Source organism: Populus trichocarpa, chromosome 17, assembly GCF_000002775.5.
Source record: "Populus trichocarpa isolate Nisqually-1 chromosome 17, P.trichocarpa_v4.1, whole genome shotgun sequence".
In the NCBI taxonomy this organism is placed as follows: Eukaryota; Viridiplantae; Streptophyta; class Magnoliopsida; order Malpighiales; family Salicaceae; genus Populus; species Populus trichocarpa.
The window spans coordinates 9,821,858-9,843,558 of NC_037301.2; the positions used below are offsets into that span (position 1 = coordinate 9,821,858).

At 31.5% G+C, this 21,701-nt stretch overlaps 2 protein-coding genes across 6 annotated transcripts; both read right to left on the reverse strand.

Annotated features, from left to right (window-relative positions):
* Window positions 1-235: 235 nt before the first annotated feature.
* Window positions 236-1,880, reverse strand: LOC7495984 (expansin-A10). Of its 2 annotated transcripts, none has more exons than XM_024588888.2 (4): window positions 1,726-1,880; window positions 1,443-1,573; window positions 1,034-1,322; window positions 236-938 (listed from the first exon to the last, which is right to left on the reverse strand). In XM_024588888.2, the coding sequence occupies exons 2-4, from the start codon at window positions 1,567-1,569 to the stop codon at window positions 629-631; spliced, it is 726 nt and encodes a 241-aa protein (XP_024444656.2). In that variant the 5' UTR covers window positions 1,570-1,573; window positions 1,726-1,880; the 3' UTR covers window positions 236-628. The 2 variants fall into 2 exon arrangements, with proteins under 2 accessions (XP_024444656.2, XP_052304572.1); XM_052448612.1 differs by having other exon boundaries at window positions 1,809-1,833.
* Window positions 1,881-8,872: 6,992 nt separating this feature from the next.
* Window positions 8,873-14,555, reverse strand: LOC7495985 (polypyrimidine tract-binding protein homolog 1). Of its 4 annotated transcripts, none has more exons than XM_024589165.2 (10): window positions 14,156-14,555; window positions 13,866-14,075; window positions 12,865-12,927; window positions 12,705-12,778; window positions 12,474-12,569; window positions 11,459-11,516; window positions 11,287-11,391; window positions 11,112-11,193; window positions 9,881-9,946; window positions 8,873-9,599 (listed from the first exon to the last, which is right to left on the reverse strand). In XM_024589165.2, exons 1-10 carry the CDS (start codon window positions 14,336-14,338, stop codon window positions 9,592-9,594), a joined length of 945 nt encoding a protein of 314 aa, XP_024444933.1. In that variant the 5' UTR covers window positions 14,339-14,555; the 3' UTR covers window positions 8,873-9,591. The 4 variants fall into 4 exon arrangements, 3 of the variants coding, with proteins under 3 accessions (XP_024444933.1, XP_024444931.1, XP_024444932.1); XM_024589163.2 differs by having other exon boundaries at window positions 9,834-9,946; window positions 14,156-14,554; XM_024589164.2 differs by having other exon boundaries at window positions 9,834-9,946; window positions 13,866-14,071; window positions 14,156-14,302.
* Window positions 14,556-21,701: the final 7,146 nt, after the last annotated feature.

Consider the following 21,701-nt stretch of genomic DNA (forward strand, 5'->3'; position numbering starts at 1 on the left):
AATTCTTGTTTAAATAATTAATTAGAATTCTTATTAAATTAGTATTTAATTTTTTTGTTGAAGTATGATAATTTGAGCTTATTTTTTATGTATGTATTGAATATCAATCCACTCAAGTAGATGGATTTATTATTCAAAATGTAATATTCTACCAACAAATGAATAACTTAAATGATTTTTGGAAAGTAATCAACATGAAAAAGAGAGGAAATTAAAGAGAAGGTTGAGATCTCCCTTTCGTTACAAATGACATTGCCTGTGCATTTAATAACTGATCGATTGAATACAAACGAGCTGGGGCACAGTGAACGACTGTGACCTCACACACTTTCAACTCAAGCAAGAAGAATTAATGCCTTATTTTATCTCTTTTTTTTTGTCACCACAAACATTTTAATTTACTTGCAGTTCTCTTTGTATTTTAATGTCCTCGCAGCTGCCTCTGGACGCACATATTACTCACTCTTGCTTAAAAAAAATGCAGTCTCGAGGCTCGAATTCTAATGCCAGCCATCGACTGCAGAAACTCACAATTATAGGAAAGCGAAGGGCCAATTCATAGCAAATATTAACCCTATATATATATCTATATATATCTTACTCTTGTAGCTGTGCTGTGTGATCGTGTCTAGTACCTAAACTGCCCTCCACTGTATGTCTGTCCAAAGGACCAGCCAGCAGGGGCAACATTGTAAGAAACCACTCTGCGACCATCACTTGTGGTAACTAGAAAAGAGAGACTTTGCCCATCAAGGTAAGCATTACTCTGCCAATTTTGGCCCCAGTTTCTTGACATTGCCTGCCATCGAGTTCTTGAACCCTTGATGGCCACAGAACGCACATCACCGGCGCCGCCAACGTTGGTGATCAGGACTAAATTGAAGTATGAGTGGCCATTGATGGTGAACCTAATGCCTCCACTCTTCCTGCATCTTATCCTATGATAAACCATGGCCTTATTGATTAGATTAAAAAAACACTAAACGTAATTAATAAATTAAATGAAGACACGGTAAGTTGTTGCTTAACATGCCTTCTGTAAATTACTGGGACGATTCCAGCTCTATATTGGGCAATGTGCTGGAAGACAGGTTGAGAGAGATCAAAATGCTTGTTGGGAGGATCACACCAGCCTCCGGGAGGGCAAAAGTTAGTGGCAGTGACCACAATGGAGCCACGCAGGCACCACTTAGGGTCATTCACACATCTGATCTCAAAACAAGCCCCGCAGCTCAGACCATTGTCGAACAATGCAGTGCTCAGTGCTGCTGTGTTAGCTCCATAACCCTGGCTGTAGAGGTTTCCATAGCCACAAGCCCCGCCTTGAAACGTAAATAACCAAGCTAAGGTTAGCTAGGACGGTAGTTTAAGGAGATTACACATGATAGAACTTGCATGTACAATATGATTTTCTTGGGAAAAAACATACACGAGTAACATACCCATTGTCCCTGAAGCATCGCCACCTCCATAGAAAGTGGCATGTGCGTTAATCCAACCTCCATAATATCCATGAACAGACGAGACAATGGAGAGAAACCCCACTAAAAGAAACCCAAAAGGAGCCATTTTCCTGCACGAAATTATAAGAACCCCTCAGGCAAAGTCACATTTCAACTGCTTAAAAATAAAAGTGCAGCAATACTAAATAAATAAATAAAAATTCTTGCTAGTAATTAAGGAAAACAAAAGGAAAAAGATAGTGTTAGTAGAAAATGATAAAACCTTGGAAAAAGATAGTAATTGTGGGAAATGAAGAGTGGAGGGGAGGCTTGAGGGGATTAAATAGAAGTCAGTCAACATCACACCTGAACCTGATTAAAAAAACCTGACTAGCTTTCAGCAAAAGGGACCATACAACTGTTAAGTGGTTTTTACTTTGTTCAGATTTGTGGAAACAATGGAGACTTTGGTTTTAAAGGTCTGAAAGTGGTTTTTTTCGGGATTCAAAACTTGTAACCGAGTGGTTTTGAAGCTGTCCATTACGGAACTGTCAATAACTCTGGGTGGGACATGGTGAATTTGGTGAATGGTGCTCTGCACGGTTAGCGTTCTTTTCTTTTCTTTTCTTTACTAATTCAGGCCTGAATTTTTATTTTATTTTTTGAAAAATGACTCGGTTACAAGAAAGTTACAGAGGATAGTTTGAAAAAGTTTCTAACGAATAGCATACTTTGAAGATAACTGTTACTCTGAATGATGTTTTTAATATAAATCATGATTTTAATATAAAAATAATTTTAAATAGCAGTTATATAATACAATCATGATTTATAATCATGCTTGCTATCGATATATAATTCCCCTTTTTTTTTTCCACCGCTCTTGTACATGAAAAAACTCTAAGAACCTAGAAACCTAGAACAAAACCATCTGCCAATCACTCAAAACATCATCTAATTCTCCACCAAAACACCAAAATTATCTTCCTCTTGTCTCCATGAGTTTTTTTACTTTTTTTTGTTGCAAACTATCAACCCATGTTTCTGTTGACAACTTCCCCGCCGCCACAACCGGTTGAACCGCTATCTAGACATCAAAAAATCAAGGTAAAATAGTTGTATTGTCTCTTAGTTTTATGGGTTTTATTATTGAATGGATAAATTGAGTTTTGATTTATAATTATTTGTGTTGTATTTGATAATTGGGTGTTTTGTTAATGTTGAGATAATTTTAGGTTTTGAATGTTGCAATTATATGTTTTTAATACAATTGATGTTGTTTATGGAATCAATAAGGTTTAAATAGAGAAATTATGGTTTAAATTGATTACTGGGTTACTTGTCATATTTAATAATATTGTTTGAATTGAGATAAATTTTGTTGTAATTGATACAATTAAATAGACTCTTAATCAACTGATGTTATTAATAAAGTTATGATCGAAATTATAGCAACTAGAACCTAAGTTGAATTTTGGTAAAAATTATCGTAATTAGGGATTTTGTTCAATTGAGATCATTTAGTTTTTAATTGATGCAATTAGATATGTTTTCATTGATATTATTAAATTCAAAGTAATAACAGTTAGGGTTCGCGTTGAATTGTGAGATAATTTATTTCTAATGAAGTATTCTTATTTTACAGAATGTCTTCAAACTTCTTTATGTTGTGTCATTATAGTAGTATTATTGTTCATGATACGAATAATAATATCACTTATATTGACAGAAGTATTGTATTCTTAAATGATACTAGAGGTATGTCATTTGAAGATATTAAAAAGTTATATGTGGAAGACTTGAGTTGAATTATAATGATGTTAAAATGGATATCACTTGAAGGTGTCTTGTTTGGGAACATTAGTATTTCTCAATACCGATTGCATGTGATATGAATTTTAGAAATATGATGGAATTGTTCATCCAGAGTGGAATGAACATGATGGAGTAATTAACCCAGACTTAGTAGCTCATATAATATAGAGCATGAAGATACTAATGTATCTATACTCATATATGCTCGGTCATTTAGATAATTATCACATTCAGCTGGTGCTTGTATGTCTAAGATATTGGAAGATAGGGTTATAGGAATTTATGATGAAAATAGAATAAAAAACCTATATTGTGATCAACATAGATATGACTCCTCCAAACCTAGTAATAATGAAGATGAAGGTGTCGTGGTTTTAGTTGAAACATTAGATGATGATGATGATGATGATGATGAGGCCTTTTGTTCTAGAATTTGGTTATGATACCGGAGTTGATGACATGATTTATAATGATTGGTCTATTTATTGTATAAAATCAGCTAGTAGTGGTGGTTTGGTAATTGGATAAACTTTCAGAACTAAAAATGATGTGATGAATGTTGTTAATCAATGACACATTGCACATTCACTTGAATATTAAGTTCATTGTTCAAACCAAACTTTGTTCAATTACAATGTGTTTATGTACCTGAATGTCAATGATACTTGTATGAGGGATACCATAAAAAGATCAGATTTCTTTGAGATAGCAAAGTTGAAAGGTAAAAACACAAGTATCAATATATACATAAAAAAGATCACCATCAACTTGATACAAAATTTATTACATTACCAGTTTTAACTCTTATTAAAAATAACCTTACTTATATTGTTTCCAGTATACAATAAGAAATCAAATTGCATTATAAGTTTAAAATTTATTACTATAAGGCATGAGCTACAAAACAAAAGATATTTGATGAACTTTTTGGAACACGTGAAGACTCATTTGAAATGTTACCTCGATTGTTTTTTGCTTTACAAGAATCAAATCTTGGGACAGTTATTGAGTGGAAACATAATGAATAACTTGATAGTGAAAAATTGTTTTTGGTAGATTTTTATAGGCATTTAATCCTGCAATTGAGAGCTTCAAGTCTTGTAGGTCAATTATAAATGTGGATGGCACCCATCTATATGAAAGGTTCAGTGAAAAGTTATTGATTATAGTTGCTTTTAATACAGACAATAGGATTTTTTTCTTTGGCTTATGCCTTAATTGAATAAGAAAATAATATCAAATAGAGATGATTTTTACTATTTATTCAACGTCCCATTATAGGTGACCATAGTGGTATATATATAATATCGAATAAGCATGCTGATATTAAACATTGAATGATAATTTTTATTTTAAAAATCATGCTTCTAATAAAAAATATATTTTTCATCAAAAACATTAATGAATAAGTAAAAGAGTATCTTGTCTTGAGAAATTCATTTTTTTTCTCTTGAGTTTAAATTATTTCATCTTGAAAATAATTATTTTAATTACCTCAAATTATTATTAAAAAGACATGTTTTAATCAATTGATACTTTTTAAGTGCTTATTGATTATTTTGTCAATGCATAATTTAATTAATTAATTAACATGATACTTTATAAATGCATTAAATTGATACTTTTAAAGTTCTTATTGGTACTTTTTAAGTGCTTTTTGATTATTTTACAATGCCGATGTCAAAAATAAAATAAAAAAACTATTATGATATATTTTTAATTGAAAAGCATCTTGCAACACATTACCAAATATAAAGAAACACCTATTTTCAGGAACTTACATAATGAAAATTTTTATGTAGAGATAAAATATTTTTTAAAGAAAAAACCTAGGAGACGAACACAAATTGCATGCCATGCCCATCTATGACAAGCAGTAACACAAAATAAAAAGGGATTAGGGAACTTAAAATTCAACCGAACACATATTTAAGTTGAGAAATAATCAGTCTAAGACATACATACATTAAAAAGTTAAAATGTATATATTAACAAAACTCTAAAACACGTAAGGAAATCATTGTACCCACAAACATGAAAAACTATTCATTGCTACAGTAGTATTACATTTTTCCCCTTAAAATAAAAATTAAAAAGCATTTAGGCTGGGGGTATTTTAGTCTTTTCACATAACTCGTTAGTCATTAAAGGAATGTACAGGGGTATATGCATCTTTTCAACTTTTTAAAATAGTAAAATGACTAAAATGCCCTCAAAGTAAAAAAAAATTAGAATGTTAACTGAGGGCATTTTTGTCTTTTTATTTTAAAAAAACATGTTTACCCTTGGATTTAAGAAAAAATATAAGCCATACGCCATGAGATTTTTCATCCTTTCACAATGGTTTTATTGTTAATTCCATACTAATAGAGGGTATTTGATCTTTTTGTTTTGAATAATTCATATAAATATTCAAAAAGTTGTTAATATATGCTCTCCACATGCCAATGTGTGAGAGACGCCCCTGCTATTTGGACAACGTATATGTCACCGCCCAGTGGTCAAACCTACATTACCATCATGTCATTGGAAATGTCTTCATGTCCTTTTCCTACTAGTGCAGCAGTGGAGCAGTTTGTCGCTAGTAAACCTTTTTTTCTTCTTATTTTCTCTCTTATCCCCTAAAAAGTACTTTTAGTCCTCTTTCTTTTTATATTTCGACTTCAATTCCTATTCTTTTGATTTTTTTTCTTGGTCTTTTTATAAAAATTTTATTTGTTTTCAATTTAGTCCTTCAATTACAATTTTTCATATATATATATATATATATATATATATATATATATTTGGCCCTTCTGTAAAAGTTTTACTATTTTTCAATTTCATCATTAAATCCAAGTTTATGGTGTATTATCTTTTCTATTTTGATCTTCATTCTTTTGATTTTTCTTTCTTTTTTAAAAGTTATTTTTCTTTTCAATTTAACCCTCCAATAAAAATTTATAGGTTTCCCTCTAATTTGTTTTTTATTTTGACTTTCACCCTCATTCTTTTAATTACAATCGTTTTATATTAGATCATTTATTATAATTGACTTGTTTTTTTCAATTTCATCCTTCAACATTTGATTTGCTATGGATTATGCTTCATAGTTTTTTCATTTATGGTGCTTCTAGTTTATCTAGATCACGAGTTTGAAAAGCTAATACGGGTCGACATCTCTTTTTTCTTTGCTTATTTTTTTTTTCCGGTTTCATCATTTGAAATTATATATTTTTTAGATTGGCTTTGTGGTTTCCTTTAATTTTTTTTCTATCAGGTTATTTCGATCTCATGATCTAAGCCACGGGTTTTGCGGGTTAACCCGGGTTGCCTCGCTTCTTATTATTCAGGTTACATATATATCATGCTAACTCGTGTTGATTCAAGCTTTTTTTCTTTTTTTTAATCCAATTTTGTACTTCCAAGGTTTTTTTTCCAAGTTATCATGGTGTTTTATTTTTATAAAACATTTGTCTATTTACTATCATTATCTATTTTTGTTATCGTCTAATGAAAATAAGATCAACTTATTAAACCTGATCAAGGCTTTAACTCGAGTTGTTTGTTTTTCCTATTTCTTTTAAACACATTTGTGGCACTAGACTATCATTTTTAATTATTATTATTCTAATTTTGGTTTTTATTTTAATTGATACTTTTTTTAATGTCTTTTTTTTCAATATTTTTTTAGTTTATGTTTCAATTAATATCTTTCCTCTATGTTATTTAATGTCTTTACATAGATGAACATCATTTTAAAAAATACAAAGTATTTATTATTAGATAATATTTTTCATATATGCAACTTGCATGATATTTTTTTCTTTTTTTTATTCAATTAATTTTTGTTATGTCTATTTTTATTATTGTTCAATTGAATAAAAAATAATTTTTTAATAAACATAACCGAGTAAATATTCATGTTGCGAGACCAGATATTTTGATCGTTAATAAAATTAATTTTTTCAATTTTATTCTTAGTTATCGTTAATATTTGTTTTCATTTATTTACATAGATAATTATCAATTTATTTAATTAGATGGTTTTATAGACTTTTTAATTTACACTTATAATCTTTTTAATATATATATATATAAACATGTTTGAAAAGCATGTGTATCTGATTTTTTATTATAACAAAATATACGAACCATATTGAAACACAAGTCAATTAGCAACTCGTACAAAAAGTTAAATTCACTAATTTCCTCTACTAGTTTCAGTGAAAGTTCATTGCAAAAGTCAGAACAACTGTAAGAAAAATAGAAGAGGGCCGGATGATTTGAAGTGACAAGGAAAGAGATATGATTAAAAAAAAAATGAAGGAAATTTGTCAAAATATTCCAGCTTTACACACCACCGTTGATGTACCCTTTACAAATTAAAATGACTTGTTTCCTCACGACAAGTCCACAAACAATTAACAAAGCATTTGGAGGACATTAGGAACCCAAATCAACCAATTGCTAGATTTTGTAGACATGGACAATGAACAAGTTGTGTTTTGATTTTGTTTGTCTCGAGTGAGGGGTGAATTATAGATCGGCTAGTTGCCATTTCCATCGTCCAATTTTCGTTGCATCCGAAATAAGTTCTTGTCTCTTGCCTATCCTTTGGTAGGGGAGATCAAATTCTTCTGCAGGCCAAGCCTAAATGACTGGGCTTCATTGATTTTAATGAACTTGGCTACTACAAACTTGGGAGTGAATTACACACCCACAAGTTTACCACATGGGAACAGCGAAAAATGAACCCTACCCAACAAGGGCTTTTAAGGCATGGTAGGCCAATTATAAAACCGAGGTATCAATTTGAGCATTAACTGCAGTGTTGGAGAAAGGCTTCCCCACAAACTCATTAGGTCATCTGGATCCACTAACAAAATGTACTAACTCTTAAGATGGAAATGCAACGGCTATCTAGATCCTAGATCAAGGACCAAGGGACCAACCTTGCTTGCAACACAACATGTTGCAGCTGGACCGATCATTGAAGATGACTGCCTTAAGTCTATAGACTAGTAGCTGGTAAAAAAAGTTGTTTTCGCTTTCAATTGCTTCCCACAAATGAAAAATACCTGTTCTGAGAGGGAGAATGAAAAGGAGGTAAAACCTCTCCCAGGATCGTACAGGCCCAGAAGCTCAGTCGCACCAGCAGAGGCCTATTCTGATTAAACTTCCTGAGCCACCAGCATTGGCTTCATTCTTACCTGTTAAATCAAGTTCTTTTCTTTTATTGTTTAGTATTTGTCATCTTTTTTTTTTCTTATAATAATATTAATTTGTTGTAACTAATTATTTGATGTCAAGATCTTGATAACAAATATAGTACCTAAACTAAAATCTCAAAACTGGGTTGAGGATTTTACAAAATTCCTATCCATCATCTAAGAGATGAAAGAAAATATCACAATTTCACTTTCTAAAGGAAAAATCAAAAAGGAAGAAAATCCTCATTTGCTAAAAGATTGCCCTACTGAGTTCAACAACATCACAGGTAAGAATGCCAGCAATTTTTTTTTCATATGAACTGTTAGCATGCACATGGTTAGAGATCGTAGCAAGTTTAGAGTGCTATATAACCAGAAGAGGAATCTTCACATAAGAACTAATGTTCAAAAAAGCTGAGGATATAAAGCTTAAGAGTAGTTTTCTACATTGATGCTGCACTAAATAAAGCTGGAGCAAGTTCACAAGCTTACAACATTGATAAGGACTGAGAACAGAGATTCCATCCAGCAATGTATTCCAAGACGACAGAAAATAAAGACATGTAGAAATAGTTAAAAACTTTTTTTTTTCTTTTGAATAAAACATCAAAGCCTCACAAGATAGGTGAACCCACAGCATATCAAATTATCATCTTTGTCAGAAACTTGTTTCTGCTGGAAGGCAAAAAAAAAATTTCAGGAGGAAGATACCTCATCATCGACCATAATATGGAGTCTGACCAGGAGGTGAAGCCCCACCAGGTCGCATGTTTGGCTGCACCCCTGGGTGAGTCATTCCCATGGAGGCCACACCAGGAGAAATCGGGCTGCTATATGAATGGGGAGAGGAACCTGGAGGTAGTGCTGAGGAAGCATATGCTGGGGGTGTTGGATATGTTTGACCAGGATACATACCGCGAACTGATGAATAGCCTGGTCCACCCGCCTGCATACTCGGATCCCAAGCTGCCACTTGCCCAGGAGGAACTTGAGCAGGAGCAGCAGCTGTGGTGGCATAGTTACTCCCAAGGTACATTGAACCAGCTTGAGGATTCTGCCAAGTTGTGGGAGCAGTGTGGAGGCCAGGAGCTTGTGCTGTGAGAAAACTTGCATCCGGGATGGTGTAATCTCTACTTTTATCACTAAAGGCCTACCAAAAAAAGCAACCACTCAGAATCTCTAGATAAATTACAACAAAAATAAAAAGAAAAAAAGAAGAAGAGGATTGTATTCAAGGGAGGGCAATCAAGTGTCAAGAAGCATACATTTTAAGGACCAAATCTTTTTCGATCAAGAACAGATGCACTTTTTCCTCTATCAGCGTCTCTTTTATTTTTCTTTTTATTTTTTCTCATGACATTAACTCAAAAGCACATATATATACCTTTACATTGAGATCAGTATGACGAGAGTATGATAGATGAAGCTTACAATAGCCACCATCATAAATGCAGTGTCCCTCCAGAGTTTCTTTGGCTACTGCTGCAGTCGCAACATCTGGAAAACAATGAAGACACTATTGCTGCTTAAATCCTATCTCACAAATAAAGCATGTGCATTGTTATAAACCTGGCCAATATGTTAGCAAAGAGGATAGGAATGGCAATTTCACCTGATCTGTCAGGTATCTAGTGTCATCTGATCTGATCCAATCCAATTGGATTAGATTTTTATTGGATTTGACCAGAGTCAAACCAGAGGTGGGTAAAACCTGATCTGGTTTGACCAGTCAGATATGACGGCGAATGAGAGGTTAACCTAATCCATCACCCAACCAGCCCCCATCTAGTTTTTAAAACTTTTTTTTTTCAATATGATGCATGGATTTTTATATTATGATTCATGAAGGATTTTTATGGTCTTATGCATGGATTAGAAGTTTAGACTCTATTTTATAGTTTAGTGATTCGTGGATGGAAATGTAATTTTCTTTTTAGTTTTAGTTTTTTTAATTGATTTTAAAATGTAAAAACATCCACATTGGGTTGGGTACCCACCGAGTGGAGAAAATCCTCCACCCAGCCCAATCCAACCGGATTGGAGATAGAGGCGGGTGATGGATTTAGATATGCCGGGTTGGACGCAGGTGGAGGAAAATCCAACTCCAACCCAACCTATAGCCACCTCTAAAAAGGATCACAAATGGTGGAAGTAATGTTAAAAATGAACCTAGTCACAATGGTGATATTAATCAGTTTCAAAAAAACATAAACATTAACTCTCAGTAACAAAAGGTGATTTTGTGACCAGTTGTAATTTGGTAGTATGACATAACATTTAAAAGTAGACCAGAGGTGATTGTAACTATTAAAAAGGAATTGGTATAGCTTAAATAGGATGAAATAGACAAACAAGATTCGTTCAGCCAACCCCAACAACTTTGGTATAGGACCTCTTTAAGCAGGGAAAGGAAATTCTGGAATGACTAAATCCTTCTATATCCATACCTAAAACAGGGGAAAAATGGTTAAGAAAAAAGAGAAAAAGAAGATCCATAGAAAGTTCAAAGTCTAACAAAATGAATATTAAATGATCAGATAATCTGAAACCTAAAGAACTGTGTTGCTCAAAAGGCTTTCAACACGATGTAGGTAGTCAACGTAATAAACATGACTCGCATGCTAGATTTGTAAACAATCAGTCATGACAGAAGGAAGCATACCTGGGTACTGAATTAGTGCCTGTGTTCCACCATTTTTCTCAAATATAGCAATCTTCTGGACAGTACCAAATCCAGAAAATACCTGAAATGAACAGCCGGAGCACTATATGAGCAAAACTCATTCAAAATCAAAATCCATGTGAAGGAAACATTTAAGCAATTAGGAGTTCCTCACCGTGTGAAGAACATCCACGGTGACAGCATACTGCATGTTCTCAATGGATGCAAGAAGTACATTGCTCTCAGGCTCTTTCTTTTTCCCATCAGCACCTACAGTAGACTGGAGAAAACAGCTCATTGGTGAAGATTCAGTAATGCAATACAGAAGGTAATCGGTCATGACTCACCTGAACAGGTCCGTCAATTGCAGTAGGATTCACAGGAAGATACGGATTTGTATAGTCTCTGCAAAAGTCAAAGAATAAAATCTGTCATACGACACTATCTATGACATTATTGATGCGTGAATTTCAGAAGCTGTGTAAAAAGGAACATCACGAAAGAAAGATTCAAATGATTGACAAGTGAACAAGACATAATCATGCATGAATAAGTACAGTCATGGAAAAATGTGTGAAACTTTTGCGAAATCTATTGGCTTGCTTTTGCAATCCTCTGCCAGATAGAAGGTTCACAACTCTGCTCCCCCTCACCCAGGTAGTATTTGAAAAAATCCACGTTTACTTAAAGATGAACTTTGCAATATCATCAAAAAAATGACACAAGAAAGACAAGAAATTGCTCAGCTAATTGATTGTTAAGGTTTTGTTTGGACTTCTTGTTAGATGGTTTGTAGAAATACAGCGGCTACAAAAGAAACCCCCTAAAATTGCAGCTTGCTAAAATTCAGCACGACCAAATATAACATGCAAGTTAATATTCCACTCCAAGCCTATAAAGAAACAAACTTATCATTAACATGCTGAGAAATAAACAAACTTTTACAGCAGACACCAGAAAAAAAAATTGGCAAAGAGGAGTACAATGGCAGGTGCAAATGCAATATACTGCTATAACAAATTGAACAATGATTGTATGAAAAGGTGATTTTTTCATTTGATAAAATTCAGCAATCATACACAGAACATTCTAACCACAATCGCAAGTGCAAATGCAATAAGCTACTATCTAAAGATGAAAGAAATTACTAAGCCACCATGACCATACATCTGTGTTTTGGCTATGAGGCTTCCCTAACCCACTAGATGAAAAAGCATACACCAATTAGCAAGGCCTCAAATTCCAAAATAGATGATGAACAAGAGAAGTGATGAATGATTTTGAGCAACAAGCATAAGAAAAAAGAACAGTAAGAAAACATACAAGTGTTTGAACTTTTAGAAATTGGGACCATTTTATTACCTGCTCCTATGGGACTGGAACTTGATATTGAGATCAGTATGTGCAGAATATGAAATGCGTAAGTTGCAGGAACCAACATGCTCTGGAAGCAGGTACCTGAATTTTTTAAACATAATATCTCAACGTCACAAATTAACAACACTCGCCATACTAACAGAAAATTCACCCAAAGAAATGACAATGAAAAAATAGGGGGTGTTGTAAAGGTTAGGAAAGGAAAGAAGTGTGTGCCTGGGTATACTTCTCCCATCCAAGGCATTTCTCGCTGAAGATGCAGTTTCAGCATCAGTGAATTGAATTAATGCCTGCCAAGATATTAGGAAAAATTGATACTAATACAGAAAAAAAAAGTGCAATCTCAGAAAGAACAAAAGCATATTTGAAACCTAACCTGGAAACCAGCAGCCTTTTCAAAAGTAGCAATTTTGTGCACATAGCCAAAAGCAGAAAACACCTGCGACAAGTTTCAATGACACATGCATCAGATTCTATAAAGATGATAGAATGAGAATTTCAACTATACACCATTTGGGACTACCCCAATCATTGATGAAAAGGCACAACAAATTTTCCAAATATTTAAGAAATAAGTGCAGAATGACACCTGTACATGAATGCGTCAAGATAGACCTTAGAAAGGAGAATGACGTATGATAATATTTCCAAACTGTCTCCAACAAATGAATCTAAATAAGTGGCACCATCATCTGTGATTCAACTGACTTGAATTAAAATTAACACATTATTTACTACATAATCCAATCATGGCACTATTTCTACGTAAAAAGTAATAAAACAATGAGAAGCATCTTTCACCAAATCTATAACCCAAATTGTCCAATTAAAAACAGTAGAAAGTCAACTCAAACCAAAGCATTGAGAATACCAATTTTAAGATAGATAAAATTTTCAAAACAACTAAACACGAGGTCGTTAGACAAGTACCCATCATCTGCATGTTAAGTATGATACATAACATAACTAGCATAATTACAGTGAATAAAATTAACGTTAAACTTTTTCCTCAACTATTGAAAAAAATTGCACTGAAAAGAAAAGGAGATAGACAAGACAATGATATCTTCTTTTTCATTGCATTATATAGTCAGAAACTTGTTGTCACTAGCAAAGGACTAGTGAACACACATACAGATTCACAATGCCTCCATCATCTAGAAACCATTTCCACAACCACTAGCCTCAGGTAGGACTACATGGCAATAACTAATCAACAATCTTGAAGCTCCACCACCCCAAAAAGGAAAGGGAAAAAAAAAACCTTATTATCATGATTTCAGCACATTTAACCAAATTGAAATTGAAATATATCAAAAGGAAAAGAAAAGTTGAAAAACAATTAAAAAGAAAAAAGAAAGATAGAAAAGCAATTACCAAGTGAATGACATCGATGCTGACATCACCAGCTTCAACACCCTCAATGGTAACCAGCAATACATTTCCAGGATTATCACCTGGACTCTTATTGTTCACAATTTCATGTCTATTCGAATATTGAATATACACCGTTTTACCCCGAACCTGCGCTGGCTCCGACGACGACGCATAATACGATACCATTTGTATTGCCTGGTTTTGTTCTGCCTGAGATTTACAACCATTTTAACCTAATTTTTACATATCCGATTGAAACGTAAGCAAAAGGTTAAAGGAAAATTACTTACGAATTCAACGAAGGCTTGGTTGCGATTGTTGCCGACATTGCACTTAGTGTTGACGATCTTTCCGAAAGGTTCACAGAGCTCGATAAGCTCTTCTTCTGTGCACTCCCATGGAAGGTTTCGCAGATGCAAAACCTTTGATGGTGTTTGTGTGTATCGGAATTGTGGCTGTCCGGACGTTGACATCTATCTGTCAGAGAGATTTCGGGAGTTTCCGGGGTTTTGCTTCTTCTCTGTTTTGTTTGCTTGGATGTCTAGAAAGTGGTAGAAAGATTTTCCCGGAAATTTTTGTGTTTTTTTTTGGTGTGTGGCCTGTTTGGGATTATAGATGGGATGTATCGTGTGACAAGAGAAAGAATTTTTTTGTGGAGGTCGTCAGGGTTAGGTAAAGATCGTTAGTGTGATTTATCGGTGTGTGATTCGTATCTTGCTTGGCGTCTGTGGCTTGGTGGAATTACTCACGTACCCTTTAAGAAAACCTTTTTTTATATATATTTAAAAAGCCCAATGGTTTAAGAATATGATTATAGTTTTGAAATCTCTGAAGTTATTTTCTAAAATATTTTTAATTTAAAAATATATTAAAAAATTATTTTTAATATTAACATATAAAAATAATTTAAAAACATAAAAAGAATTATTTAAACTAAAATTAAATTAATTTTTTAAAAAAATATAGTTGGAAGACAGTATCAAACATTACTTAAATATTATTTCAAATTAAACTAAAAGTTTTGGTTTTTCAAATTATCTAAATAATTTTTTATTGTTTTTCTAGTTTTATTAATTTTCCAAAACCTACATAGTTATATCATTAATATTTGATAGGTATATATTTTATATTTAGTGAAACAATCTAATCATTTCAACACGACATTCAAATTTTAAAAAATATCAAAACTACTCTCAAACCATAAATTAGATCGGATTTAGTCACTTAACCAATTAAAAAAGAAAATCCCAAAACACTCTAGCTACAACATCCTAAAATATTAAGGTAGTGTTTGACATTATAATAGTAATTACTTTTCAAAGTGTTTTTTACTTGGAAATACATTAAAATAAATTTTTAATTTTTTAAAATTTATTTTTAACACTAGCATATAAAAATGATCTAAAAATACCCAAAAAAATCAATTTGGAGCAAAATAAAATTCAATTTTTTTGAAAAGCATTGTTAGATCGTGAAAATAAACAAAGCCTAAACCTTTGTGTATGTACTGATTAAGTTAAATTAGAAAAACAAATACTTATCTATATTTTTTGTGACCCCTTTCTATTTTGCAAAATTTTGAAATTAATGAAAAAAAATATAATTGATGCATATTCATTTATGTTACATTATATATTATTTTAAACCACCTTAAAACTCTTATTTATATTTGGTAATGATATAATATTGAAATTTCATATCCTTTCATTACAATATTAAATAAAAAATGTCTTTTAATCATATTTTTTAAAGTTAATTATACTTATAAATCATACCATTTTATATTATCCTAGAACTAAAGACTTCAGTCCATCACCTACCAGGATACATGTTAGATCCTAGAACTAAAAACTTGAAAAGCAAATAGTATTCGATTTACCTATAAAGATTCATTTTTCTAGTGACTCAATGCTAACCTATCTTCTAGAAATCTTGTTCTTAAATGAATTGAAAGAATTTAGTCAATGTTGTTTTATATAAAAATTCATTGAATAGTTTTTGTGAGCCAACAACCTCTCATAATCAATAAGATCACCTACATACATTTGAAGAATTCGCACAAGTTTAGGAGTTATAGCCTTAAAGTTGGGGTTCTCGACTAAACAATTATTATATAATAAGTTAAACTTAAGCCGTATTTGCAATGATTAACGTGCATTCCTTGTTTAACATCACCAAACTCATTAGTATACTCCTCTAAGTATAGTTTGGTCTAGGACCCAAAATTGCTTACGAGAATTATTTATTGGATAATACATGGCTTGAAGCATTTTACATAGAAAAGATTCATATCTTGTGAGTAACAACCAACCTTGTTTGGCAAAAAGGGCTAGGTTAAAGTGAGGTATACTCTGAAAGCCTAAACCTCCATCTTTCTAAGTCATGCACACTTGATCCTAAGCTAATTAAAGAATTCCACGACACTCATTAGAATTAGTCTGTTAGAATTTCCTTGTTAATGTGTCAATTTAAAAAAAAAATAAGCAATGAAAAAAGAAAAAAACTCAGTGTGTATATTGGTATTAACTATACCATTTATTTGATAAGAACTTCCTTCCGTATCTTAGAAAGATGTTTCTCATTCTTACCACTTAGCTCCTTGCTAATCCTATCTCAAATAAAGGTGAAACTAACTTTCTTTTATCGACCAACCATGGGTGAAAGACATATTTGGTTTTCTGAAATATGTACCAGCAACAAAAATAGTAAATTGGTTTTTTAAAAAATTAGTGGTCCCAAGATCCCATCAGATAAATTTAAAGTTATTTAAGGTTTATATAAAGATTACTTAAAGATCAAATGTTCTTTCAGCTTTGAATAATTGCTTCAAGGATTGGTTGTCATAAACCACAAGTCGTCCAAATATTTTTCTTCTAACGGTAATCCACATGAACCATCAATGAGAAATCTCATAAATCCTTTTATGAGAGAGGGATTAATATGCCTTTAAGTACTAGCTCTTTTCTTTTGTGTTTTCCAGGTGTTCTGTGTACTGTTGTATTGTTCTATATACATAAAATAAGATACATAACATTCTATTTATAGAGAAACCTGAAAATTATATAAATGGCTAAAAATCAATTTGTCACCTAAATAATTTAATATATATCATTTCAGGATAATTTTAGAAAATTATTCAATTAAGTACCAAATTGATTTTTCTAAGTCTAGAATTTTAGTTCCTTGTATAAATTATAATTTAGTCCTTAATTTCTAAAACTTATTTACAATCAAGTCACACTTGATTAATCATCTCAGTTTAATTTATGATCACTGGTTCTTATGTGTGTGCCCATTAGGTTCCCTAATAAATTGACCCAAACATAAATTACAATCCTAAATGAAATAAGATTAAATAAATTAAACAAATTAATTTATTATCAATTTAACAATTGATTGATTTATATTTGAAGATCAAGTATAAATAAGTGATTTGACTTAACCTTTCAGTGACTAGTTTCTCATTGTAATTATTATCCCTTCATCAATAATATTTTAATTTTAAATATTATAGCATTAAGTGTGTTTACTATGTCAAATTATGTTTGTTCTCAACACCATAGACATTAATTATTTGAATAAGATTTCAAACTCTTTTCAAATCTCATTCAATCTTGATCAAGGATTTATAATTAATACTATTTGAGAATAGATGAAACATTTTCTCTAATTCACATAGAGTGATGAATATTATCTTAATTACTCAAATACCTTCATATAGTTCATATTATACTCAACATCTGCTTGTTTTTTTTACCCTTGATTAGGACAATATATAGTAGGATCAAAGCATAACATTCCCTGTATAAAATAACTTAATGATTTCAAGTCTAATGCTCACTTAAACAACCATCACGTGACCCTTCTCATAGACACAAATGATCTTTTCACTTGCACTAAAGTCAATCACTCATGTATCAAAAATCATATCGCTCTGCTAGACAATAATGTTTTTACTAGGATAGCGGTTTGGTAAAAGGATCTACAAGATTCTCTCTGGTTAGTACTGCTCTATCTTTACATCTTTTTTTTTCTTCTGATTATCTAATTAAATGGAATTGTCTAAGCATATTTTTGGATCATTTATGAGACCTTGTTTCCTTTGTTTGTGCAATGACTCCATTATTATCATAGTATTTGGCTACTAAATCAACAATGCTAGGAACCACACCTAGTTCAATGATGAATTTCTTGATCCAAATAACCTCTTTTATCCCCTCGAACACAAATGTATTACTTATCTTTAGTTATAGAGTCTACTTTGATCTCTTATTTAAAACTTTTCTAACTCATAATATCATTATTTAGAGTAAAATATAACAAAAATGAATTTTTTATTTTATTTTCATTATTTGACTGAAAACTAGTATCCAAGTAACCATGAACTACTAATTCATCACCTTCATATACTAAAAAACATTCTTAATTCTTTTTAAATACTTAAAAATATTTTTAATTATCTTTTAGTGACTCTCACCTAGATTAGATTTGTATCTACTCATTATGCTCAAAACATAAGATGCATATGGTCTTGTACATAACATTACCAAAGTATATGAAATCATTTTCATTATCTCCCTCTCAATTTGTGTTTTAAGGCACATATCTTTGGAGAGATGTATCCTATATGAAATAGGTAAGTATCCTCTTTTAAATTCTTTCGTGCTAAACCATTTTAGTATATTGTTTATGCATATGTATTAGGACAATCCAAGCAACCTTTTTTTATCTATCTCTATAGATTTTTATTCTTGGTATATATGTTACTTCTCTCATATCTTTCATTGAGAAATTATTGGATAACAAAATACTTACTAACTAGAGTAAAGAAATATCATTTTCTATTAATGATATGTTGTCTACATATAATATTAGAAAAATGACTTCAATCATACTAAAATTTTTATAAACACAAGGTTCATCCATGTTTTTTATAAAATCAAACTATTTGATCATCTCATCAAAATGGATATTCTAATTTCTTGAAGCTTGTTTAATTCTATAAATGGATTTTTGTAGCTTGCATAATTTATTGGAGAATTTCTTAAATTCAAAACTTTAAGGTTGTGTTACATACACATCTTCTTAAAGATTCATATTTAGGAATACAATTTTAATATCCATTTGTCAAATCTCATAATCATGGTATACAACTATAGCAAGCAAAATCCTTATGGATTTTAATATAGTTACTAGCAAAAAAATTTCATCAAAGTCAACCTATTTGTCTTTGTCTGTAACCTTTAACAACTAGTCTAACTTTCTATATTTGTAAATTGCTATCCATGTCAGTCTTTCTCTTAAAGATCACTTACATCAAATAGATTTTATCTTTCAGGTAGATCAATTAAGATCCATACCTGGTTAGTGTACATGAAATTCATTTTAGATTTTGTGGCCTCAAACCATTTCTTAGAATCAACATTGAATATCATGTAATTATTAGGGTTATCAAGTATAAGCAACTTATCATTTTCAACTTTCATGAGAAATCCATATCTCATTGGTGCATGACATATCCTACTAGATCTACAAAGTTTTTATGTTTCTTGAGCCTTAGGCTAAATATCTAATGTTATTGCTCAAAGCTCAGATTTTATTTGGATTTTAGTTTATGGTTTTTGAACATCTTCAAGTTTTATTTTCCTCTCATTACTCATTTCAAGAACAAATTCTTTCTCTAAAAATATAGCATGTTTTGAGACACATTTTTACTCAACAAGATGATAGAAATAATACCTAATAGTTTTTTTTAATATCCATAAACTTACATTTATTCGATTTAGCTCCTGACTTTTTAGATACAACACGCTTCACATAAACATTACATCTTAAATATTTAAGTATGATAAAATTGGTCTCTTACAATTCTATATCTCATGTAGAGTCTTATCTATAAATTTTGATGGAGCCCTTTTTAAAAGATAAGTAAGAGTTTGTAGGGCATAGCCCTAGAAAAAAGATGAAAGGTCTGTATAGCTCATCATAGACCGTACCATATCAAAGGGTGCAATTTCTCCTTTTAGAAACTCTTAAATTATGGTGTTACAGGAGGTGTACATTATGAGATAATCTCATTCTATTTTAGATAATTGATTAGTACTTAAAAGTACATTTTTATCAAGGTTTTATATCATCATTTTGCACTTGAAGTATCAAAAAGTTCTTAACTAGAGCATGTTTTATAATAACATGTCCAATAATATAAGATACCTTTAATTTATGGTAAATGTTCATCTTAAATGCGGGCCTATCACATAAATCAAAGGATTGATTGATGAGTTCAACTATTGAAAATGAGAAGACAAAGAGAGGGTTAAGCTTAGAAAAGAGATGTTGGTTCAGTCCAAACTGGAACACTGTTCAATCATTGGGTCATATCTGAAGCTGTAAATCTTAGATTTTAATTTGGTTTATATGGCTAGAAATCTAAGACAAAGGCCTAAAACATTCATGGGAGTCCAAGACTCAATTCTTTTGTCTGGAAGTCCAAATCTTAGCAACAACGGAGAAGTTGGAATCTGTCTTGCAGCTCAGACACTATTCAGTATTCAACCCATATCTCGAGTTCTAGAAGTCCAAATGCACTGATTCTTTTTTTTTTGTTGGAAAGCTGAGACAATTTCCTATAACTTTCATGAGGATAATCTGTTCAAATTTTGACGTTAGCAATGACGTTTTGTTCAGACAAGAAGATAATAATTGTCACCAAGTCAAGATGTGGTCACCCACTCAATAATTAGTCATCAAATCAATAGTTTTAAATTTTGGCTTATAAAAGGAGGCATTTGCCATGCATTTAGGCATCTTGGTTTTCAGATCAAGATCATGTTCTTGCTCTCTCTTTATATTTTTGTAATGCTTAAGTTTTGTTTATATTAATCTCTTGTTTATGCTTTTAATTTCCTTTCCTTTACTTAGTTAACTTATATCTTGTTTATTTATGTTTCTCTCTTTCATTATGTTTAGCTAAGTTTATTATGTCAAAGTGAAAAGGTTACACTAATGGTGTAAGAATAAGTATAGTACAAACTTAACATGAACTTTAATGTTTGATACTAACATGTTTTGTATTTGTTCTCTTGTTCACTTTTAATACTTTGCTTGTTAAATGGTTAATCTAGATTTATATTGTATAACCCTTGGTACAACAAATACTTGGCATTTTCATAGCCCAACCATATGGTATAACCGAAGGAACTTGATTTGTTGTTAACATAAGTTATAATCATGAATACCTGACAACATTTACAAGTATTAGCATTATTCGAATAAGATAACTAATGTAATCATGTTAACAATTTATAATCCAATTGAAACCTCCTTTGTGTGTGGTTTTCAGTTGAGTAATAAAAAGAGTTTATACTATACTTGTTTGAAATACCATTAATGGATCCACTAACCTTGACAATTATTTTATATTTGTTTAAATCCTTACATCAATATCACATCTCAAAACTCTCTTCAATTCCTTTTCAGTTATTATCTATTTCTTTATTTGTAGTTTATACAGTTAACCTCCATGTGGTTCGACCCCGGTCTTGCCGGGTTATTTATTATTTCGACACTCCTACACTTGGGAGAAGACATTAACTCTTTGGTTGTGTCAATAATCTTGAAAATCCTTGTTGAAATATTCACCACCTCGATTCGATCAAAGTATATTAATACTCTTTCTAATTTGTTTTTCAACTTCAGTTTTGAATTTTTTGAACCTTTCAAAATAATTTAGACTTTCATTAAATACACATAACCATATCTAATATGGTCATCAATGATTAAACATGTTTATCTATCTATGGCATAAATTGTTATTGGTCAACATATATATGCATG

Bases quoted from the DNA above. Each gene is read 5' to 3' on its own strand.
- LOC7495985 (XM_024589163.2), bottom strand. From the start codon at position 14,338: ATGTCAACGTCCGGACAGCCACAATTCCGATACACACAAACACCATCA. The intron at 14,076-14,155 runs GTAAGTAATTTT...TGTAAATCTCAG, and splicing joins ACCAAGCCTTCGTTGAATTC to GCAGAACAAAACCAGGCAAT. The intron at 12,779-12,864 runs GTTAGGTTTCAA...ATATCTTGGCAG, and splicing joins AAAAGGCTGCTGGTTTCCAG to GCATTAATTCAATTCACTGA.
- LOC7495984 (XM_024588888.2), bottom strand. From the start codon at position 1,569: ATGGCTCCTTTTGGGTTTCTTTTAGTGGGGTTTCTCTCCATTGTCTCG. The intron at 1,323-1,442 runs GTATGTTACTCG...TTACGTTTCAAG, and splicing joins CGATGCTTCAGGGACAATGG to GCGGGGCTTGTGGCTATGGA. The intron at 939-1,033 runs GCATGTTAAGCA...GGTTTATCATAG, and splicing joins GTCCCAGTAATTTACAGAAG to GATAAGATGCAGGAAGAGTG.